This window comes from Trichosurus vulpecula, chromosome 4 (assembly GCF_011100635.1).
Source record: "Trichosurus vulpecula isolate mTriVul1 chromosome 4, mTriVul1.pri, whole genome shotgun sequence".
Classification (NCBI taxonomy): Eukaryota; Metazoa; Chordata; class Mammalia; order Diprotodontia; family Phalangeridae; genus Trichosurus; species Trichosurus vulpecula.
The window spans coordinates 281,649,154-281,671,716 of record NC_050576.1 but is presented as its reverse complement, the minus strand read 5'-3'; the positions used below and the strand labels follow the sequence as shown (position 1 = coordinate 281,671,716).

General features: G+C 36.5%; 1 protein-coding gene across 1 annotated transcript in view; it reads right to left on the bottom strand.

Annotated features, from left to right (window-relative positions):
* Window positions 1-22,563, bottom strand: part of USP37 (ubiquitin specific peptidase 37) — a 75,152-nt gene that overhangs the window by 39,358 nt on the left and 13,231 nt on the right. Inside the window, exons 5-14 of the mRNA XM_036755182.1 lie at window positions 20,322-20,399; window positions 16,903-17,000; window positions 16,117-16,201; window positions 14,823-14,984; window positions 14,125-14,256; window positions 10,404-10,527; window positions 9,608-9,813; window positions 5,990-6,107; window positions 4,433-4,512; window positions 2,777-2,941 (exon numbers count right to left, since the gene is read on the bottom strand). Of these exons, the coding sequence (XP_036611077.1) occupies window positions 2,777-2,941; window positions 4,433-4,512; window positions 5,990-6,107; window positions 9,608-9,813; window positions 10,404-10,527; window positions 14,125-14,256; window positions 14,823-14,984; window positions 16,117-16,201; window positions 16,903-17,000; window positions 20,322-20,399 (1,248 nt within the window). The remainder of the gene's footprint in view (window positions 1-2,776; window positions 2,942-4,432; window positions 4,513-5,989; window positions 6,108-9,607; window positions 9,814-10,403; window positions 10,528-14,124; window positions 14,257-14,822; window positions 14,985-16,116; window positions 16,202-16,902; window positions 17,001-20,321; window positions 20,400-22,563) is intronic.

Genomic DNA, 22,563 nt, shown 5'->3' with positions numbered 1-22,563 from the left:
TTGTATCTTTTGTTTGTGCTTCCTGAATGCATTACTATTTTTAATGCATCATGATCTAGAAAGGATATGTTTAATATTTCTTTTTTTACATGTACTTACAATTTCTTTGTACCATAATACATGTTCGATTTTTGTAAAAGTTCCATGTAATGTTAAGAATTAAGTATATTCTTTAGTAGTCCCATTCAGTGAATGTCCGAAGTCTTTTATCTCTAATATCTCCAACTATTTGTTTAAAGTCTACATTTTCCCTTCTGTAGATCTATTAGATCTAACCATGAGAGTGGCGCATTAAAGCCTCCAACTTTTATTGTGTGCAATGTTGTTGCAATTCAGCTAATTTCTCCTCTGTTAATTTGGATTCTATGACTTTTGGAAAATTAATAGCAACATTAGTAAATTGCTATTTCCTTCTGTATCTGTTATCTCTCTGTAAATATTGTAAATTTCTGGTTTTGCTTTGTTTGAGAGTATGAGTACAACTCCAGCTTTTTTCGATTTCCCAGATACACAATAAATTTGTTGCAGTTTCTCATTATTAAATTTATGTATGTCTTTGCTTTTTAGATGTTTTTCTTGTAAGCAACAAATTGTGGGGCTTTATATTTTAATCTGTCACTGTTATTTTATTGGACTGTTTAATCTACCCACATTTGAAGTTATGAGAGTTAGATTTGCATTTACTTTACTAGTATTTCTTTTTTCTGAATTAAAGACTTTTTTTTGGTTCCTCTTCCTCTTTTAAGTCAGCACACGGTATCTACCATTAGTCATTCTTAATCTACTTTGAGGCAACCCTATCTTAAGAATTACTAAAAAAAAAAAATTATTTTACCTTGTCTTCCCTTTCTGGGACAGCTAGGTGGCACACTGGACAAGAGTGCCAGGCCTGGAGTCAGGAAGACCTGAGTTCAGATCCAGCCTCAGACCCTTACTAGCTGTGTGACCCATGTTAAGTCACTTAACTCTGTTTGCCTCAGTTTCCTCATCTGTAAAATGAGCTGGAGAAGAAAATGGCAAACCACTCCAGTATCTTTGCCAAGAAAACCCCAAATGGGGTCACAAAGAGTAAGACACAACTGAATAACAATCTCTTTCTATTATAAACATATTCTTTTATTTACCGTCTGTATATTTATTGATTTCGTTTTCAACCTCTTTTTGCTCCTCAGAAAACTAAAGCTTCTAAAGTACCATATTCAAATTTTCCTAACAACTTACTAAGTTACTCCTGGTACTGTAGATCTTTTCTCATCTTTTTTTTTTTCCTGCTGTGCCTCACTCTTAGATGTATCTGTTCATGAGGGAGGTAATAAGGATGCTTTCCATAGCAGAAATTTCCCTATGTTTCAAATCATATTGTCCATTTCTATTCCCTATTCTTCCATGGTCATTTTATTTGCCCATTTGCCATGTACTGTCCTGGGCGGGGTGGGACAGGGACATCCATAGGTTTGGAACATTGCATTTATGTTAGTAAGCTTGTTAATTTTTTCTTTCTTCCTTTTTCTTCTCTTTTTTTTCCCCCCTTCAAATCTTTGTAGGAGCTCTCTGGAAAGGGGAAGGGAAGGGGCACAGGAGGAAAATCTAGGTAATTTAGACTAAAAAGATATTAATAAAAATCTACTTAAAATTGTTTTTTCTCCACCACAAAACCTTTCCAGGAGCCAGCTCAATGTTGTGCATATATTTTTACTATGATTTTGTGAGCATGAAGCATCATAACAGAATAAATAACTTTTAAAATCAAGATATAAAATTTCTAACATTTTATTTAGAAGTATTTTGGTTACAATTAGGTTGGACTCTAGGGCTGTAAGAGGCTAGATGTCTTTTACTCATTGAGATATGGATTCTCTCTGTGAGTAAGCAGGAGTGTGCTAGCAAATGTTTTAACAACTGGCTCTCTGGGGGAAAAATGTGTACATGACACACTTTTAAGTTTAAGCTGGATTATTAACATTTTCTCCATCATTTTCTTAAATCTAAATTTTCTTTTCACCTGCTTAAGTTAAATCAACAAAACAATGATTAGACATTTATAGAAGCACATTCACTTTTTCACAACACTAGGATTCTATTTAGTGCAGTGTTTCTCAAACCAAACTATACTACAGATTGATAAAACACCTAAACTCTCTGCCTTGGACCACTCAAGACATGTAGCTCGGTCAAGCTTAGTTCAGGAAGTGGTAGACTGCGCAAGCAGCAAGACAGAGATAAAGAGGCGGATAATTTAGGGCATGGGTTTTTTTTTTAATTTAGAGGTTTTTAACGTTAAAGACTTTGCAAGGTCTCACAAATTTTCAGGAGTCTGAGGGGCCTTCAAAAGCCATCTAGCAGAATACATACTCGAAAAGGAATCCCTATTACAACAGTCCACACAAGTGGTCATCCATCTTCATAATCAGCCTTTACTAACTTTGGGAGTAATCACCTTTTACACTGATAGAAATTTGCCAGCCCAATGAAGAGCTGGGAACAGTGATTTATTTTAATAGTCCTGCAATGCATCAAATTGTCCTACAACAGCACAGAAGAATATATGTACCACCTAAAAAGTAACTCTTCTGGGAAGACTTATGCCTTAAGGAGATTCTTTTTATCTCACCACTCTTCTCCATGAATACATGGCTCATTACGTGAAAACTAGAACAAACAAAAAACCCTCCCTCTGTTCTGGGGCTGATTCTATCTCGCAGCTCCATCTGTGGCAGACAGATTACAGCCGGACGGCTAAGTGGGCATGGAAAGAATTTCTTTCCCAAGGACTTACATTGCTGTGTGTGCACTCCAACCCAGGGTGAGGGGCGGTTTTGTACTTTCAGTGCAATGGGATGATAAAGTTAAATATCTTGGAATAACCACTTGCTGTCCAACCTTGTTGTTGAGCGAGAGGGCCACATTGAAGCTGTATCGTTTCAGATGAAGAATAAGGACCCTAAAAGAGATGATGATGTAATTAGCATGGAAACATCTATCTGGAGCTCAAAACAGCTTAATCTAGGGCTTATTTGACTAACATAAAATTCTGTTTTATTTACCTCTTTTTGATTCATAAAAAGTATGGAACAGATTAAAGTGTTTTAAGAATTCTAGAAAAAAATACCTAAAGAATATAAAAAGTTACTAAAAAAGTTTTTTTTCAAGTTTAGGTAAAAGATACTGGATTAAAATGTTTACTTGTTCATTTCAATCTGTTATATAGCCTTTGATGAAAAGTTTTCAGTGTTTCAAAACAGCCCTTTAGTGAGCATGTGTAAGAATACATCTTTCTTTCTTAAACCATATTTCAACATTCCTTCCCAAAGGAACCTGAGATAAGAAAAAGAAACCTGAAAACCTATTTTTCCTACTTTAAAATTTTTCTTTTATTGTATTCCTTTATTAGCTAACAGATCTGTGTTTGGAAATTCGTAGACCTAATCTAGCTCGTGGGTCTGAAAAGGCTTTTGAGCTCTTTGGCACCACCAGACTCACTGGCTGGTATCCAAGTGATCTTTTCACCTTTAGTACTGAATGAATCTTTGCCTGATGGACCAATGACTACAATCCACATAAACATTTTATAATTGGATTTCAAAATTCATATGGGAACTCAACCACAGTTCCAGGCAAATGAGACTTATAGCAAATTGCTTCCTTTCTTACGGTATATCCCTTTATTACTAAAGCCACAAAACAAAAATTCACTAAGTCCTTTCAAGCTTGCTCTGAAATTGCAAAGTGAGGGCAAAGGTTTCACAACTGTGCTGCTTTTGCCTTTTTAATTAAAAAAATAAGTCTCTGCTAAACTTTATAAGTATCATTCCCTATAGAGAAGGGGCTGGCTCGTCCTTTGTGTTTGTCTTCCCAGTGCTGAGGACAGTAACCGGCATGTAATAAAACCTGAATAAATTCTTGTTGCCCTAGACTCTAGGCAGAGATGGGGAACACATGTGTACTGTTCCACATGTACTAGGGGTTTACTCAATGGTTTTTCCCTGCCTTTCTTTTTACAAGGGAACTTTCTTACAAGGGATGGCTCACTGGGTAATGGGAGGTAGGTGGAATAAATATGTTAAAGAAAGTAATGTAAAAACAAAAGACAAATAAAAAATAAAAGATTAAAAAATTATAAATTCATTTAATTCAGATCAACCAAATATACAATAAGGCTCTATACTTTATTCCCAATTTTTAAAAAAATTACCCCTAGAATACCCCAAGTTGCTTTGCATAGCAGTAAACTAACCAAATAAACCCATCTCTGCTCTTGAAATCATTATCACTACCATTCCTATTTATGGTTCAGCTTTGCTTATCTTCCTGACTAACCCATACTGTCAAACTTTATTGGCATTCCTATATATGCATTCAATCTTTCAGGTTTTCTACTTTTTTCAGAGAAATAAAAAGAATGGCAAAGAAGCAAAATTGAACCGAAATTTACCTGGGAAGTCTGTTGAACTTATGTGCGACAACAGCAGACTTCCCATCACACTTCTCACAGGAATATTCAAGCTCTTCTGCCTATTAAAAACAAAACACAAACACAAGACTGAACTAGCATCTTCACACCTACTGAGAGGATTAGGAACTTTGAACCAAGTGAAATTTGATTTCTGTTTAAGGCCACCACTTGACAGATATCCCTTAGTAAAGAAACTGAGATCTGGTCCTCAAAAGATCAATAATCTTTTGTATTCCAACAAATGTTCTAATTTCTTTAAAATAATCTTAATTTTCTTTCTTAAAAGAAACATTTTAATTCCAAAACATCATACTCTAAAAAAGTAGAAAAGATCAAACTTTTTTGGGGAAAAAACAAGTCACCTAAAGATATCTGAAACACATAGCATATAAAAACCAGAGAAAAAGCCTTCAAAGTATAGCTATTAGTTGAGTGCTTCTGTTGAAAAGTAAGGAATTTTTATACAACACTGAACAACAACACTGAAAAGACAAACAGATTTGAAATACTTAACAACTCTATTCTAGAAGATCCATAATGAAATGGATTCAAGCACGGATTAAGACATATTTTTGAGATCTGGCCAATGAGAGAATTGATTTTTTTTGATTATATATATTTGTTACAAGAGCTTCATTTTTATTGCTTTTTAAGTGGGGAGGTGAGGGTAAGATGGAAGGTAGCTAATCTAGACTCTTGTTAACTGAAAAACAATTTTTTTAAAAAATAAAGATTTGGTTGGTGCTTTCCTACTCCAGATTAGAGTGAGGGCAGAACACTCACAAATCATCCCACCAATTAATTAAGATGAGAGGTTGCTTGTCAATTAATACAAGAAATATTATCAGTATACAACCTCAGTCTGGGAAAATCCATAGATTTACTCCCATAAAATAGAAATTACTGTAAAATCAAAAGGGATCCTGGCAAATTCTCATGAATAAGTACTGCTATATGGAAGCTCCAACTATATCACAGAGGCCTTTCAAGGATCTGTCACTATGAACCATAGGAATAAATTTATCTAACAATCCTAAAGCATGAGAATTTTCCCCCTTCTTTTTATAGATCTTACACTACCCTAAGAAAAAACAAAGGATATATATTGATCCTCCCAAATCTTCTCAGTGGGGATTTACATATTGATTAACAAAAAGATCAATGAGGTAGATGTGCAAAATCTATCTACTATTTAAAAAAATTTAACCTAGCTTGCAAGCAGAAATACTTTAACATAAAATTTTATTAGCCTCAAATTAACATTCCTGTTTATTAATATTAAACACAAGTAGGGTTATTTTCTAAATACCTTTGCTGATAGACTAAATGAACATCCTACTTAAGCAATCTGTTTTCAAATCAACAGGCTCATGAAGTCCCTTTCCTCTGTCCCCACCACCAAAGCAAAAGGTAATATTAAACAATTCCTATTTGGATAACGATTTTTTCCAAACCATCTGACAACACATGGCAAAGCAATGGATGAGAACTAAATCTATGAAATATGCATTTCCATTAACAAATAATATTATTTACCCTAAAGAAAAGATCAAGAGAATCTTGGATTGACCGAGGAGGTAGTGGTTTCTTTCTTCGGGGCAGGTCAATGGAAAGGTCATTAAACTGTTCACGTTTGGGAACAGTTTCACCACATCTACAGAACATAAAAAACATATTCTTCTCAACACAACTGTACAGTGCAGAACAAAATATCATACTTGTAAAAAACAATTTCTTTCCAAGAAATTTGATGAGAAACATAATGAGACAATAAACAGGCACTCTTTTACTATCCTGAGCCAAACAAACCCACTAGCCCAGGGCATGTGGATAAAAGTTAATTTATGACTTTGCTCAATGCCTTACTTTAGAGGGTGTGTACATCATCCAATAAACACAATCATATTGCACAGTGGACAGAGAATTGCATTTGGTATTGGGAAGGCTGGACTCAAATCCTGCCTGTGACACTTTCTAGTTGTATGACCATGAGCAAATCATGTAGCGTCTCTGAGACTGAGCTGCTTCATCTGAGAAAGGAATAATATCTGTAGCGCCTACAGTACAGAGTGTGTGCAAAGTGCTATATAAATTTAGGTATTGTTTTATTAGTATGATTAAAACTCTCAGTATCAAAGATTAATAAATATATCAACAAGGAGGCAGGTAATAATACACACATACAGGAGGCAGCCTGGTACAGAGCAATGGATAATGGAGTCAAGAGGCCCTGAATTGAAATCCCCAACTCTGTCACTTAGGTGTGTGATCATGGGCAAACCCTTAACCTCCTCTGGGTTTCAGTTTCTTCACTGGCAAAATAAGGGAGTTGGATCTGATGGTCTCCAAGGTCCCTTATAGCTCTTAAATTATGATCCTACAGACAGACATCTTCATGTTGCTTTAAGAGCTGCACAATGGGCCATAACAAGACAACACTATGGGATGACTGGCTCAACAACCTAATTAGGGCAAAGATGAACAAACCCTGGTAATAGGGAAATAGAGTCTTAAAAAATCTGAAATACATACTAGTTCATAAAATCTAAGCAACTGAGAGCTTCAAGTTCAAATCACCGCCTCTCTAGTTCATTTAAAATAGAGGCTAAAAAACAGGATTAGTCACAGGGATTACTTTCTAATCTATTGATTAACATAAACCCTTCTATATTACAGTTAAATGAACTATAATAAACAGTAGGATGAAAGGTATTTTCTGGCTTTTTTTTCCCCTGGCGGGGGGGAAGGGAGAAGGGGAAGATGAAAAGAAAGGTCCTGGACCTGTTATTTCTTTGCTGTACTGAGCTCCCAGGGAGAAAACTCCAGATGCTGATGCAGCTCAGCATCTCTACTGCATTTTCTACTGTTAGGCATGATGGCCTGAGGTCCTAAGAAGAGAAGTGATTTCCCCAGAATTACACAATGTATGTCTGAGGGGGGATAGGAATGGCAGTGTCCTGATTTTGAGACCAGTCCTCCATCCATTATGCCCTGTTGCATCTCAGTTTGATATTTAAGATATGTGAATGGTTCTTTCAGTGAGAAAATAGCCTTTATTTAAAGACCTGTCCAGTTCTGTATTAAAAACAACTAGTATATAAAGGACCTTTTAAGGAAAAATCAAGTGCAAAAATGAATTTCATAATATGTAAAAAGGCTATTTTATCATTATTCAGCTCAAAATTAGTTTCGTTTTACCAATCATTTTTAAAGAAGAATAAAGGTGCTGAAAAAGAGTTCAAAATACTCACAAAAAGATAGTGGGGACAATCAATGGGTTTGAATATCTATGCCTTAGAATGAGGCAAGCAGAACTCACATCATAAGACAGTCAACTATTCAATTCAACAAACATTTCTTAAATTATGTGGAAAGCACTGTGGCAGGTGATGAGGAAATTACAAAGCTAAGACACACAGGACCCTATCCTTACTAACCTCCATTCTAGAAAGGAAGAGAAGATTTTTCCAAAAATAACTATAATACAAAATAGAATATACTAAATAAAGAAGCAGCACAAAGTATTAGGGAAAGTCTAAAAACTAATCCAGTACATCTTAGAGGTCACAGAAGGCTGCAGAGAGATCATAGGATCATGGACTGAAAGCCACAAGGGAACTCAGAAGTCATCTAGTCCAGCCCACTAATTTTACAAAACAGGAAACTGAGAACCACTGGAGTTAAGTGATTTACCCAAATGTATTACCCAGCAGCTTAGTGGCATGGTGGGATTTGAACCTGAGCCCTCTAACTCTAAAATCTATTGTTCTTTACACAATCCCAAGTGTTTCACTTGAGTCTGGAAGGATGGGTAGGACTTCAACAGGAGCAATAATAGGAGAGGAGAGGGTATTCCATTTCTAGTGGGATATGGGTAAAAGCACAAGGTCAGGACGGGTCAGGTGCTGTTCATGGAATAATCTTTGGGTTGAACATCATAGCAAGTGAACTCCGAGTAGTGGAAGATAAGATGGCTCTCCACTCCAAAAGACATGAGCCTGGAAGCCATCATCTCAGAAGCCCAGCACCCTACGGCTGCCCATTCGGCATCTTGACGTTTTAGTGGTTAGGAAAGTTTTCTTATCTTGGGGATAAATTTTCCTCTTTGCAACTTCCACTTAGTGTTTATAGTTTTGTGCTCTGGGGCCAAAATAAATACTTCTCATCCCTCTTTCACGTGACAGCCCTTGAGAGCCTCAAAACCTCTGCTCCTGCCCAACCACCTGCAATTACTTCACATCTTTCTCACAATACATGAAATCAATGTCTTTTACTGGGCTAGGCTGGCTGCCTTCTCCTCAATGCTCTCAGCATGAGAACGTAGAAGACAGTAAAGCTGGGCTAAGGAGTCTGGACTTTATTTAGTAGGCAATTTGGAACCATTGAAGAGTTTTGAGCCTTAGAATGACATGACCAGATCTAGTCATAAGGTTAATCTTACAACTTTGTGAAAGACAGAGTAGAAAGGGGTGGATGGTGTGACATGGTAGGAAGGCTGTTGCAACAGTTTAGGTCAGCGGCAATAAGAACTTGAATGCAGAGTAGCAGCAGGAATGGAAAGAGATGGCTGGATTCCAGTGATGTGGAGGAATCCAGAGCACTTGGAAAATGACTGGACGTCGGAGATAGAAAATGAAAAGAAGACACCAAGATTTCAGAACATCTGGTAATAGATTCAACAATTACTAAATGCCTACTCTGTGCAAGGCATTGGGCTAGGATTGAGAACACATACATGGATAAGGACCCTCTCTGCCCTCAAGATCTTATTATGGTTAAAAAACAAGTATAAGAAAGGTATCCTAAAAACTTTCCCGCTAATTCAAGAAGTAAAGGTGTTTAGACAAGCATACTTTTTCAAAAGTTTGGCAGTGAAATGGAGGAGATGGCTATGTGCCCTGAGTGCACAGAATAGTTGATTTTAAAAGGTTTTTGTTATTTATTTAGTTATTAGGATAGGAATCTAAGTTTAGAGTTCTTCTTTTAGATAGGAATCCTGGTTTATATACCAGGGAAGAACTATAGCAAGAGTTTGAAGACAAGAAGGAGAAAGGATGAGTGACAGAACAATGTCATGATACACATGTCTTTTAATTTTAAAGGCATACAGAGGGGGGGAAAAAAACACATCTTTATATGAGAGAGGATACTTACACTTTACATATGATAGAATGCTGGACTTCAAACTCCAAATTAGTAATAACAGGACATGTGTATATCCTGGTAGCTGCAATATCATCTGAAGTCCGTCCTGGAGAATTCTCTTCCCCAGATACAGTCTCAGTCTTCCAAGTTTTATTTAATTTTTCCATGTCCTCCTTTAGCTGATCCAAACACTGACTTAAAAATTCATGTGCATCCTAAGAAGATGATCCACTCAATTAGATCAGAAATAGCTATCTGATATGAAACCTTCTCATTAACTTTCATGATTTAGCTTATCAAAACAGAGTACAACTGAATACAAAAGACAGAGACATTTACTCCAAGACAGCTTAGTATGTTTGCAATTTGTAGCTTAAAATATAAAATGAATTTCTAAAAAACTGGCTCAGAACAAATTATATGCTACTACTGACTTTACAACACAAAAACAACTAAGTTCGGACCCCTGTGAATCAACCTTCCAAAACAGTAAAATAGAAATATTACGGTGAAAAACTTTTTTCCAACTTAAAAACAATGTTAAATTTTTAAAAATGTTTTTCCTAAAATAACAATCATGCTAAGATTTCTCACAGACCACTAAAGATATTTTAAAATAATCATTACTAGGGGCAGCTAGGTGGCGCAGTGAGTAGAGCACTGGCCCCCAGAGTCAGGAGGACCTAAGTTCAAATCCAGCCTCGGACACTTGACACACTAGCTCTGTGACCATGGGCAAGTCATTTAACCCCAATTGCCCTGCCTTGCCCCACGCAAAAAAAAAAAAATAATAATCATTACTTACATTTTGCATATAGCCAGAGAATCTCTCTGCAGTAGCTGAAATGGCATTTTTTACCTTCTTGAGCAAATCTTTCTTTGTTTCTGAATTACAAACATCTTTCTTAGCAAGAAGGTGGGCAAAGCGTCTAGTAAATTGAAAACACAAGGTTTACAAATTATGAGATTACAAAATATCTTCAGGTGTAAACACAAAAATCTAAATTGCTCAAACCTGGATTCTTCTACAGCCATTGAGACTCAACGTGAGAGGATTAAATTAGTAATTGCTTTGCATATGCACTGAAGTTCAGACTAGAATTCTTAGCAGTTGGTAAAAGAACTATCATTCCATAGGTCCAATCATCTCCATTTCCAATCCCCTTTCAGCTTTGCTTTTGAATTTCCGGACCTCAAGACTATACCTGAGCTGTCATCTTATCCTGCAACTTCCCTCAGTACCCGGGGCCTCCTCACCCTGGAACATCCAAGTACCCCCAAAACCTTTTAGAAACATACATAATCAAGTAAAACAAAATTTCTCATTGGCCATGTTTAAAAAAAAAAAATCTCATTCTGTGCTTTGAGTCTATCCCCTCTGTCAGATGGTAGGCAGCATGTTTCATCATGAATCCTCAGAAATTGTGGCTAGTCATTACATTGACCAGACTTCGAAAGTTTTCTTTATACACATACCACCCCCAAGACCCATCTTCTCACCCTCACATCAACACTACTCCACTCCCACCCTGTCAAAGACAACAAGACCCATTACAAACATATATAGTCAATCGAAACAATTTTCCACATTGGCCATGTCTTTAAAAAAATGTTTCTTTTATTCTTTATTCTGAGTACTTCACCTATGAGGAGATAGGCAACACACTCTATCATTAACCCTCTGGAATCATGATCGGTCATTATGCTGATAAGAGTTCAACACAACAGTATATTCGATCACATGTATTTACAATTTGTCCACATATTCCTCAATTTACGGGCCACCATCCCCCTCAGATTCTCATTCTTCAACATCTCAAAAAGAGCTATGTTGTCTATCTTTAGAATTTGCTTTGCTCAGAACTGATCTCTTCCTCATTCTACGTCCTCTACCCTTCTCCCTTTTATTTTCCTACTGAGTGAAATGTGCAAACACATGTATTCTTCCTTCTTTTATCCAGTTTAAATGAAAGGTCAGCTGCTCCTCCCTAACCACCTCTTCATTGTTTGTAGAGCTGTCTACCTGTGAACCCTCAATAGTGAAATCATTTTCCCTACCCTTCCTTTCCTATCCCCATGTATTTTCCCCCTCTTTTCATTCTGTTCTTAAGACCATTAAGACTTAACACAACCACTCCAACAGCTTACATAATTGGACTCCTATGAACCCTGTTGATGATGGAGAATAGAGAGAACCCACAAATCATCTCCCCATATTTAACTGTAAGCAACTTACCCTTGTTTATTCCCTTATCATTGTTCATTCATGTTTACCTTTCTATGTTTCTCTTCACTCCTGTGTTTGCAACTCAAAGTTTCTCTACAGCTCTGGTTTTTTCATCAGGAATGCCTTAAATCCTGTTTCATTAAAGGTTCATTTTTTCTTCTGTGGCATTATACTCAGTTTTAATTCTTGGCTACAAGCCCATTATCTTTTGCCTTCTGGAATACTGTATTCCAGGTTCTCCACTCCTTTAAAGTGGTGGCTGCTAAATCATGTGTGATCCTGTCACTCCTTGGTACTTGAATTTTTTCTTTGACCTGGAAGCTTAGGATTTCGGCAATGATGTTCCTAGGAGTTTTCATTTGGGGATTTCTTTCAGGAGATGACGATGGATTCTATCTCCACTTGGCACTCTGGTTCTAAGAGACGTGGACAGGTTTCTTTTAAGATTTTTTGTAATATGGTGTTAGGTTTTTTGGTCTTGGCATTCAGACAGTCTAAAGATCCTTAAATTTTTTCTCCTCAATCTGTTTTCTGGGTCAGTTGTTTTCACTAAGAGATACCTTTTCTTCAATTTCTTTTCACCTTGTTACAATGTTTCTTGTTGACTCACAGAATCACTGGTTTCTAATTGGTCCATCTGAATTTTGAGGGAGTTTGTTGCTTGGGCAAGTTTTTTGGACTTCTTTTGTCAAGCTATTAATTTCCTTTCCAGTTTTTCTTTCTTCAACAGCTCTCAATTCTTTTGCAAAATTTTCCTCCAATGCTCATATTCTATTTAAATTTTTTTTAACTATTTTTCAAAACTCTTACTTCATTTCTGCCAGGAATTCTAATTGAGTTTACGCTCAAGCTATGTTTTTCTCTGAGGCAATGCTTGTAGATGTTTTGGAGTCATTCTCTTCTGTATTTGTATCTTGAATGCCCATGCCACCATAATAGCTCACTATGGTGGGGTTCTTTTTTTGTATGCCCATACTTCCAGGGACGTGATGATAGGGCTGGATTCTGCAGCACTTCTAAAGGGAAGGTCTGGGATGGTCCTGTTGCTGCTTTCTTAAAGTGTTGTGCTATTCCAGGACTTCAGAGGCAGACTAGGCACCTGCAAGCTTTCAGTGCTCCTAAATGGTCTGATCCGGGGCAAAATCTGATTGCTGCCCTCCTGCTCTGAGTTATACAGTTCCTGACCTGAGTTAGGGTCTAAGCAAGAGAAAGGTTCTACTAGACTCTACTCCATCAGCCAGATGGAAAACTCTGTTGGTTTGAAGTGGCAAAATTGTAAGCTCTGTTACGGTCCTGGATTCTTGCTCTATTCCTCTGCGAGATGGGCTAGATGTTGAAATGAGACCCAGCTATGCACCTAAAGTCTGAGTCACATCACTGCTGTTCTGGCTTCTGAACTTCCTCTTTTCTCTGAACACCGCCCAAGGCCTCCTAAGCCACTAAATTGTACAGGTCCCCTTTTCAATCCTTCCTGGATCTATGATGCCAGATTGGGTAGTGGGCAACAAAGTTACCACTCAGCACCTGTCCTCATTCCAGTACCCCAGTGTGGGTCTGAGACCTCCTCTTACACTGGTGCAGAGCCTTTCCTAGATGCTGGAGTGCTCTGTGCAGTGAGTTTCTTGCTCAATCTCATCTTCAGCATCCACAGACTTCCCTGTCTGTCCCCCAAGCTAGGCTGGTCAAAGGACTCATTGTAACTTTTCTGGATTTCCCAAGCAGGTTTCAGTTTGATACATTTTCTAGATTTATTAGAAGTTCCTATAGAAGAGGTCAACGCATTGCTTCCTATCTCTCTGCCATCCTGGCTCCACCTTCTGACGTGACCCTCTCTGTATTCTACCTCCTTCTCAATGGATGAATTCAGTTAGCTTACATTTGAAAATGAATGCCAAAGGTAACACCTAATTACCTCAGAAAAATCTTCTATTATTAAGCCAAGTTAGAAAATTCTCTACTAGGAAATTACTTTAAAAAAAGATTTTCAAATTAAAGTAAAATCAGTCATGGTGAAGAGAAAATGTTCTTCTAAGTTGGGTAAAAATGACCATTCCTTATCTAAATTCTGGCCATTTGTTTACAAAAGAATAGAGAATTTTGCATATTAGACATTCTAAAAGTCATATACAAAGCCTCTGAGAAATATCGAATACATTATACTTCTTTTAATCACAAGGGTTCCACTCTGCCCCCCCGCCCGCCCCAAACATTAGAATTCAGGGGAAAAAAATAAAGGATAGAAAATATAGCAGTAGTTTTATAAAAGAGTAAGAATGTTTTACCTAAGAATAATATTTACCTGATAAGTGCATTAAGTGGTACTTTTTTCCATGGGATACCTTGCTTAAGCAAATCATTAGCAAATGACTGAAGTGAAAATAGGGATTGTAAAATGGCATTCATATAGCAAGTATTTCCCAAATTTGAAAAGCTGAAAAATAAGAAACAGAAACATTACTTGAAAAGTGTGCAAAGGCTCCTGTTATATAGATCCACTGAAATACTAGCTGAGTTTTCCTTCCTAATTTTGTAGATCCAGGAAATGAGAGGTAGCTCTCTCCTTATACTGAGACTAGAACACTGAACTCCAGTCAGAAGACCCAGAGGTCCAAAATTTTCTCAGTCATATGAGTTTGGGCAAATCACAATGTCTTAGAGTTTGTTTCTTCTTAGTAACACAAAATTGAAGATAACAATTTAGAGGTTGCTACAAGGAAAGAACTTGCACATATTCAAAGAATGAACTCAGTGGCAACAGCAGCTAAAAGTTAATAAGCATTTATTAAGCACCTACTGTGGCCAAGGAATTGAGACAGGAACTACAAAGAAAGCCAACATTACTATCACAGATTCTGTGGGTAGTGTCTCAATGTTTAAAGCTCTCACTAAACTACATCTGATTTTCCCCCAAATGGTATTGTTTCTTTATGCTAATAAAAATATATTCTCTTCAGCTCACTCAATAAAGAATAGGAAAAGAGAAAATTAGCCACCTACCCTTGTAATTGTTGCTGTGGATGAGTAGAAAGGGGCACTCTTGGTTTATTCCATCCAGTATAATCCTGGTTAGACCTTAGTTTTTTTACAGAGAGAGGGGCTGGCTGAGAAAGAAACCCCAAACTCCTTTTGGCAGAGGGAGTCTGGCTTGAAACACTAGACCTAAAGAAAAGCATAAATAATAAACAGGCCTAACTCTTTCAAAAATGTCCTATTTTCACCAAGCAATTTTGGCAAAGGTTAAGGATTAGCATTAAAAAAAAAAAACAGCAAAATTGCCTAAAATGAAACATGTTCAAAGAAATCCTAGTCACCTGACAAAGTTTAATCAATTAGCACAGATCAGTGAGTTGATGGACAAGAGAGTACATGAAATAGTACATGAAATAGCCCCCAATATACTATTGCCTCATCTTGACCATTTTACCTCCAGGTTCATAGGAAAACACCACTTTGAATGCATTCTAATAAAATATGCCAGATCCACCAAATAAAACATCTCTTGGTATAACAAAAAATACTTCAGGAAAGCCTAAATGGTTTACCAAATGTAAATGCAAGACAAATATAAAATGGTTTCTAGGCCAGATTGTGAAATGAGTAATTAAACTTCACCACTTTTGAAATAAAAATGCTGATCTGATATTAAACATTTAAGTTAAAAAATTTCAAAAGGAATAGAAAACTGGCCAAGTCATTAATATTAGTGATGACAATGCTCTGGGACTTGGATTAGGAAACCAGAATATTTGCACATCTCAATTCTGCTTCAAATGCCTCTAGTAATCATTCCAGATACATAATTTATTTCCCTATGATTTCATCAAGGATTTTCAGTATTTTAATCAGAGTCTTTCAAAATGTGGCTCAAAATTGTAACTCCAGTCAACCGAACTTGACTTTGAAGGGCTATTCTTTTTATATTAACAGTTTTGAGGCATCACCGTACAGTGGGAAAAGCATTACCATGAAAGCCAGCAGAACTGAATGATAATCCCAGTCTGTCTCTAATTATACTGTTATGTGGCTTTGGAAAAATCATCACTCCTCACTGAGTTTCAGGTTCCTCTTTTATAAAATGAAAGGTGTACTAGTTGGTCTCTAAAGTAATTTCCAATAACAAAAATTCTGAGTTCATGATCCTATTATCAATTTCATTATTTTAAGAAATTATTAGAACTGCTTATTTTCACAGAACACATGTCCAATACACAGCAAAATCCAAGGTTTAACTTCTTGAGTAAAAAAATAGTTTCCAAGTTCTTTGTAGGTCAAACATAAGACTAATACATACCTGTCCAGGTTTGAATTTCCAGTAGAGTAATCTTTTGATATTGCTCTACTACCATAAAAGGATGATGACTGTAGGGGCAAAAGTCCTGTAAAAAGAGAACAGGGAAAAATCAGTTCTGAAACTGCCAGTTCATATTGCAAAGATAAAAGCTAACAAAATTGCTCAAGCAATGTGCCTGCCTTAAACAGCAATTGTGTACGTTAATATCCCACTAGATGAAACAATGGTATAAAGCATGACAATTCATTAAAAAATTTTTTGGCCCAAGTCTTGAATAGCTAAAAAAGAAACAAAAAACAAACAAAAAAGCCTTTGTTAACAAAGCTGATCTCAAGACACTTTTCAAAGTACTATAATAATGGGTGTTGGGAAAAATGTGAATAACTGAAAGTCATAAAGAATCCATAAATTTGAGTGAGGGGCATTAATCTATTTCCTAGCCAACTTTTTAATTTAGCAGCACTACTTGTAAAGGGCAAAACTAATTGAGCTTAAGTTTCATTCATTTTAATTTCTCCAGCCAATTGTAAAATAGAGATGTTCATTATAGTTTAAAAAAAAAAAGCAGCTAATAAATACTCGATAGATAAACTGAAAGTTCTAGGCACTGTCTTATAGAATTTTAGATTTCATCCAATGTCTATTACAGTATTCTGCACATATTAGGCACTTAATATGTTTATTGAACAAATCAAGCCAATATTTAACTAAATTGACATCAATGGATTCATGTTTTCAAAAATACTTTATATAAATAAATTACTATCTTATTTAAAGACTACTTACCTGATGTTCTATTCTCCTCTGCCTGTTTCAAGCTTAGCTGTTTCTCTCTACTGCTGTTTAAATACTTCCTTGAAGGATCTGTCATAGCTTTATTGTTCCTAGGTATAATAAGTTTACACCAAATATTACTGGTATGCAAAAATTTGTTTATTTTTTAAAGTATTTGACAGTTTACTTTAAATAGTATATTCAGTGAAGTACCTTGAGCATGGAATTTAGTGCAGGAAGGAGACTTTGAGATCTACCAGACCAACTCCCTGGAAATACTAAAGTTAGATAATAATCTTGTTGGTCTATACAGGTGACCAAACGAGAATCATTAAAACAACCCCTTTCCTTAACAAGTCAAAAGTCAATACAAGACCATAATGACTACATAAAAATTAGGAAGAACATATTTGTACAAATGCCAATTCATGGTGATGGCAAGAAACTAAAAGATTACACTTTGTTTTGATTTTATTTTTATTTTCAGTTCCAAATTCTCTCCCTCCTTCCATCCCTCATCCTTTGCAAAGAACGAGTCCAAGTGAAATGATTATATTAAGATGGGAAGTACAAGGTTGGAGGGAGACAATTATTTACGCTTAGTCCTTTAATATTTTTTGTATCTAAACTGTCTTTGTCTCCTTCTTCTTTTCTGTGTGGTTAATCTGGATTTTTTCCTGTTACTACTTTTAACTACACAGTTGTAGTCAAAGTATATATATTTTTTTGGTTCTGCTTTCCTCATTCTGCATCACTTCATATGTCTGCCTATTTTTCTGAATTCTTCATGGTCATTGGCTCTTATGATGCAATAACATTCCATTACACTCATATACCATAACATGCTCAAACATTTTCCAATCATTGAATAACTAGTTTATTTCTAGTTTCTATTATAGTGATGGTAGGAGTGAAGCAAGCAGAACCAGAACAATTTATGCTATATCAACACTGTAATAAATGAACAATTCTGAAAGACTTGAGAATTCTGCTCAACATAACAATCAACCATAATTTCAGAGGACCAATGATGTCATGACAAGGGTGACAGACTACAAGCAAGTTGAGAAACACATTTCTGAAAATAACCAATGTGAGGGTTTGTTTTGCTCTGCTATGCTCATTTGATATAAGGGTTTCTGTATTTTTTTTCAGAAGTGTGGAGAACAAAATGCTTGATAATTTAAAAATTTTTAAATATAACTTAAAAAAAATAAATGAAGAATTGAGTGTTACTGCAGTATTTTTATGTAGATACGCCTTTTTTCATATCAGTGGCCCCATAATGGGACCACTAGATCAAATCGAATAAATATTTTTTGCAATTCTTATTTGTATTTCCATGATGCTTTACAAAAAATTTGGACTAATCAATTTGGAACTGCTTTTGGACTTTTTTTTTTTTTTAAAAACCACAGATGCAAGTCAGCATTTTTTAATATATTAGTTCACCCAAGAAAAATCAGGTAGAACTCAAGTTGTTTTAACTTTCATTTCTCTGAACATTATCCCATGTGATTGGTGACAGTTCTTTCACAATTTGCCAGTTCATCAAACTTGACATACTTCCCTTTTCTGGGTAGAGGGGTGGGGGACTATAGGTACTGAATGTTAGAATTGCTGTGGTAATTCACTCTGCTGCTTTTTCTTTATCACGAGAGAAGATGCTAGGTGGGGGTGGAAAGAAATGATTAGGGACCTTTATTATGTGAGACCCTTCTTTCTATCTTTGATCTCCTTGGGGAAATTGCCTCAGTGGGATCTAAGAATCAAAGGGTATGGACATTTTAGTCACTCTGTAAGCATAATTTCAAATTGTTTTCCAGAACAACTGGACCAACTCACAAATGTAGTAACAATGTATTAGTTAGTGTGCCCATCCTTCCATAAGCCCTCCAACATTTACCATTCCCATCTTTTGTTATCACTGCTAAATTGCTGAATGGCAGCCAGGTGGCACAGTGAATAGAACACTGGGCCTGGAGTCAGGAAGACTCATTTTCCCAAGTTCCAATCTGGCCTCAGACACTTACTAGCTGTGTGACCCCGGGCAAGTCACTTAACCCTGTTTGCCTCAGTTTTCTCATTCGTAAAATGAGCTGGAGAAGGAAATTGCAAATCATTCCAGTATCTTTGCCAGGAAAACCCCAAATGGGGTCACAACTGAAACAACAACAAGGTTTTCATATAGGACTCTAATCGATTCCTATCAGCACCACCTTGGTACAGTTCCTCATCACCTCCACCTCACCTAGATTATTTGAGTAGCCAAATGGTTTCCCTGCCTCAAACGTCACTCCCCACTGTAGCCCATCCCACATACTGCTGCCAAAGCGACTCTCCTAAGATCTAACAAAGTCACTTCCCTATTTAACCAACTCCAGTGACTCCTTATTGCCTCTAGGATAAAAGATAAACCTCTGTTTAGTTTTTAAAACCTTAACACCCTCCATGCTATCTTTCCAGTCTCATCAGATATTACTCCTCCTCCTGTCTACTCTCATGCAGCCAAACTGGCCTTCTGTTTCTTCCTTACCCACAGTACTCCATCTCCTATGCCCAGAATTCACCACCTCTTTACTTCTGTCTCACAAAATTTCTCCTTTTCCTTCAAGATGCTATTCAAGCCCCATGGAACCCTCCTGATCCCCTCCCCACAAATGACACTCACCTCCCTCTCAAGTTACCTTGTACTTAACTACTTTGTGCTTATCCTCTTTATTTATTCTCCATGTGTTACAAGCTTTTTTTGAATAGGGACTGTTTTTTCTTTGTACCTGTATTCCCAGTGGCTGGTTATAACAGGAGCTTAATGTTTGTTGACTAATACCATGTGAAAGGTTATTGAATTCTGCCTAAAATCTCCCTATGCTGCATAAACCTGATTTACTAAATGGAAACATAATTTTCACAGAGGTTAAATGATAATATTCCATCTAACTACCTCCCTTTTCCTCTTTTCTTATTAACGATAACAATTAAAATAGTTCATTCCAAAAGAACAAATACTACTAAAAAATTTGTTCAAAGTTAATAGCACCATAGAAAAGATCCTTGGAGTCCAACTTCCTATTTTACATCTGAGGAAACTGAGGCCCAGCTAGAGGTCAAGTGACTTGACCAAAGTGAACATAGGGAATTGTCAGCAGATCCTAGACGTGAAGCCTGGTACTCCAGTTCCAAATCCAGTGTTCTCTCTACTCCATTAGACCTGTGCTTTCTCTCCCTCCCGGTACTACAGATAATAAACACTGGCAAAACAAGAGGGTGACGACAGCTGCCATATCATTCCTTTCAGATAACATACAGTTGAATACCATCACTTAATACCTATTCAGTTCTCTAACCATCTGTACAGTATTCTCTGGTGGATCCAACTATCAGGGTAATAAACACTAATGTAATACACAAAGGCTTTTATGGCAACTTACGATGATGAATCATTTTCCTTAGGGTAATCTTCATTCATCTCTGACCCTGTCGATAGCAATCTTTTTCTCTTTTCGTTCCTACAGAATAGAGAATACATATTCTAAAAATCAAGACACTATTAACTACAGCATCAAAATCATAATTCCTAATGGCCTCCAGGATAGTATCTGTAATCATGACATTTGCCATTCATTTAGTCTCTCAGAGTTGGAAGGGACCCCGGAGGTTATCAAGCCTATACCAGAATTGCCTCTGGGCCGCTCCAGCTTCTATTGAGTTCTTTTATGATGCAGCCCCTTTGTACTTCTGAACAGCCCTAACGTTTTTTTTATCAGACTTTTTTATTTTTAGTTTACAACACTTAGTTCTACATGTTCTTGAGTTTGAAATTTTCTTCCCTTCCCCCCCCACTCCTCCCCCCCAAGACAGCATGCAGTCTGGTATAGATTCTACATAAACCTTTGCATTAAACTTATTTACACAACAGTCAAGTTGCAAAGAAGAACTATGACCAATGGAATGAATCATGACAGAAAAGAAACAAAACCAAAAAAGAGAAAAAAAAAAAGGAAAAAAGAGAACAATAGTTTGTCTCAATCTGCATTCAGACTCCACAGTTCTTTTTCTGGATGTAGCTACCTTTTTCCATCATGAGTCCTCTTAAGCTATCTTTGAGCCTTGTATTGCTGAGGAGTGCCAAGTTTATCAGTTAGTCATCACAGAATCAGTATGTCTGCGGCTGTGTACAATGTTCTGGTTCTGCTCCTCTCACTCAGCATCATATCATGTGGGTCTTTCCAGGTTATTATGAAGTCTGTATCTTCTCCATTTCTTATAGCACAATAGTATTCCATTACCTTCATAAACCAGACCATTCCCCAATTGATGGGCATCCCCTGGATTTCCAATTCTTTGCTACTACAAAAAGAGCCACTACAAATATTTTTGTACATATGGATCCTTTTCCCACTTGTGTGATCTCTTTGGGATACAACCCTAGAAGTGGTATTGCTGGGTCAAAGCATATGAACATTTTTATAGCCCTTTGGGCATAGTTCCAAATTGCTCTCCAGAATGGCTGGATCAGTTCACAAGTCCACCAGCAATGTAACAATGTTCCAATTTTCCCACATGCTCTCCAGCATTTATCATTTTCCTGTTTTGTCATTTTTAGCCAATCTGACAGGAGAGATGTGGCACCTAAGAGTTGTTTTGATCTGCATTTCTCTAATCAACAGTGATTTAGAGCATTTTTTCATATGCCTATAGAGATCTTTAATTTCTTCCTCTGAAAATTTCCTGTTCATATCCTTTGACTATTTCTCAATTGGGGAATGGCTTTTATTCCTATAAATTTGGCTCAGTTCCCTATATATTTTAGATATGAGGCCTCTATCAGAGACGCTGGTTGTAAAGATTTTCTCCCAATTCTCCCTAATCTTTGTTGCATTGGCTTTGTTTACACTAAAATTTTTCAGTTTAACGTAATCAAAATTATCCATTTTACATTTTGTAATGCTCTCTCTCTCGTTGGGTCATGAATTCTTCTCTTTCCCATAGACCTGATAGGTAAACTATTCCTTGCTCTACCAAACTGCTTATAGTATCAGCCTTTATTTCTAAATCATCAACACATTTTGACTTTATTTTGGTATACAGGGTAAGATGTGGGTCTATGTCCAGTTTCTGCCGCACAATTTTCCAATTTTCCCAACAGTTTTTGTGGAATAGTGAATTCTTAGCCCAGAAGCTGGATTCTTTGGGATTATCAAAGAGTAGCTTGCTATAGTTGCTTACTTCTGCATCTTGTGTACCTAACCTATTCCACTGATCCACCACTCTGTTTCTTAGCCAGTACCAGGTAGTTTTGATGACTGCTGCTTTATAGTACTGTTTGATATCTGGTATGGCTAGGCCACCTTCCCTAGCATTTCTTTTCATTAATTCTCCTGATATTCTGGACTTTTTGTTCTTCCAGATGAATTTTGTTATTATTTTATCCAGCTCTCTAAAATAATTTTTTGGTAGTTTGATTGGTATGGCACTGAATAAGTAAATTAATTTAGGTAAAATTGTCATTTTTATTGTATTAGCTCGGCCTAACCACAAGCAACTGATGTTATTTCATTTATTTAGATCTGACTTTATTTGTGTGAGAAGTGTTTCATAATTGTGTTCATATAAGCCCTCGGTTTGTCTTGGAAGGTAGACTCCCAAATATTTTATAGTGTCTACAGTAAC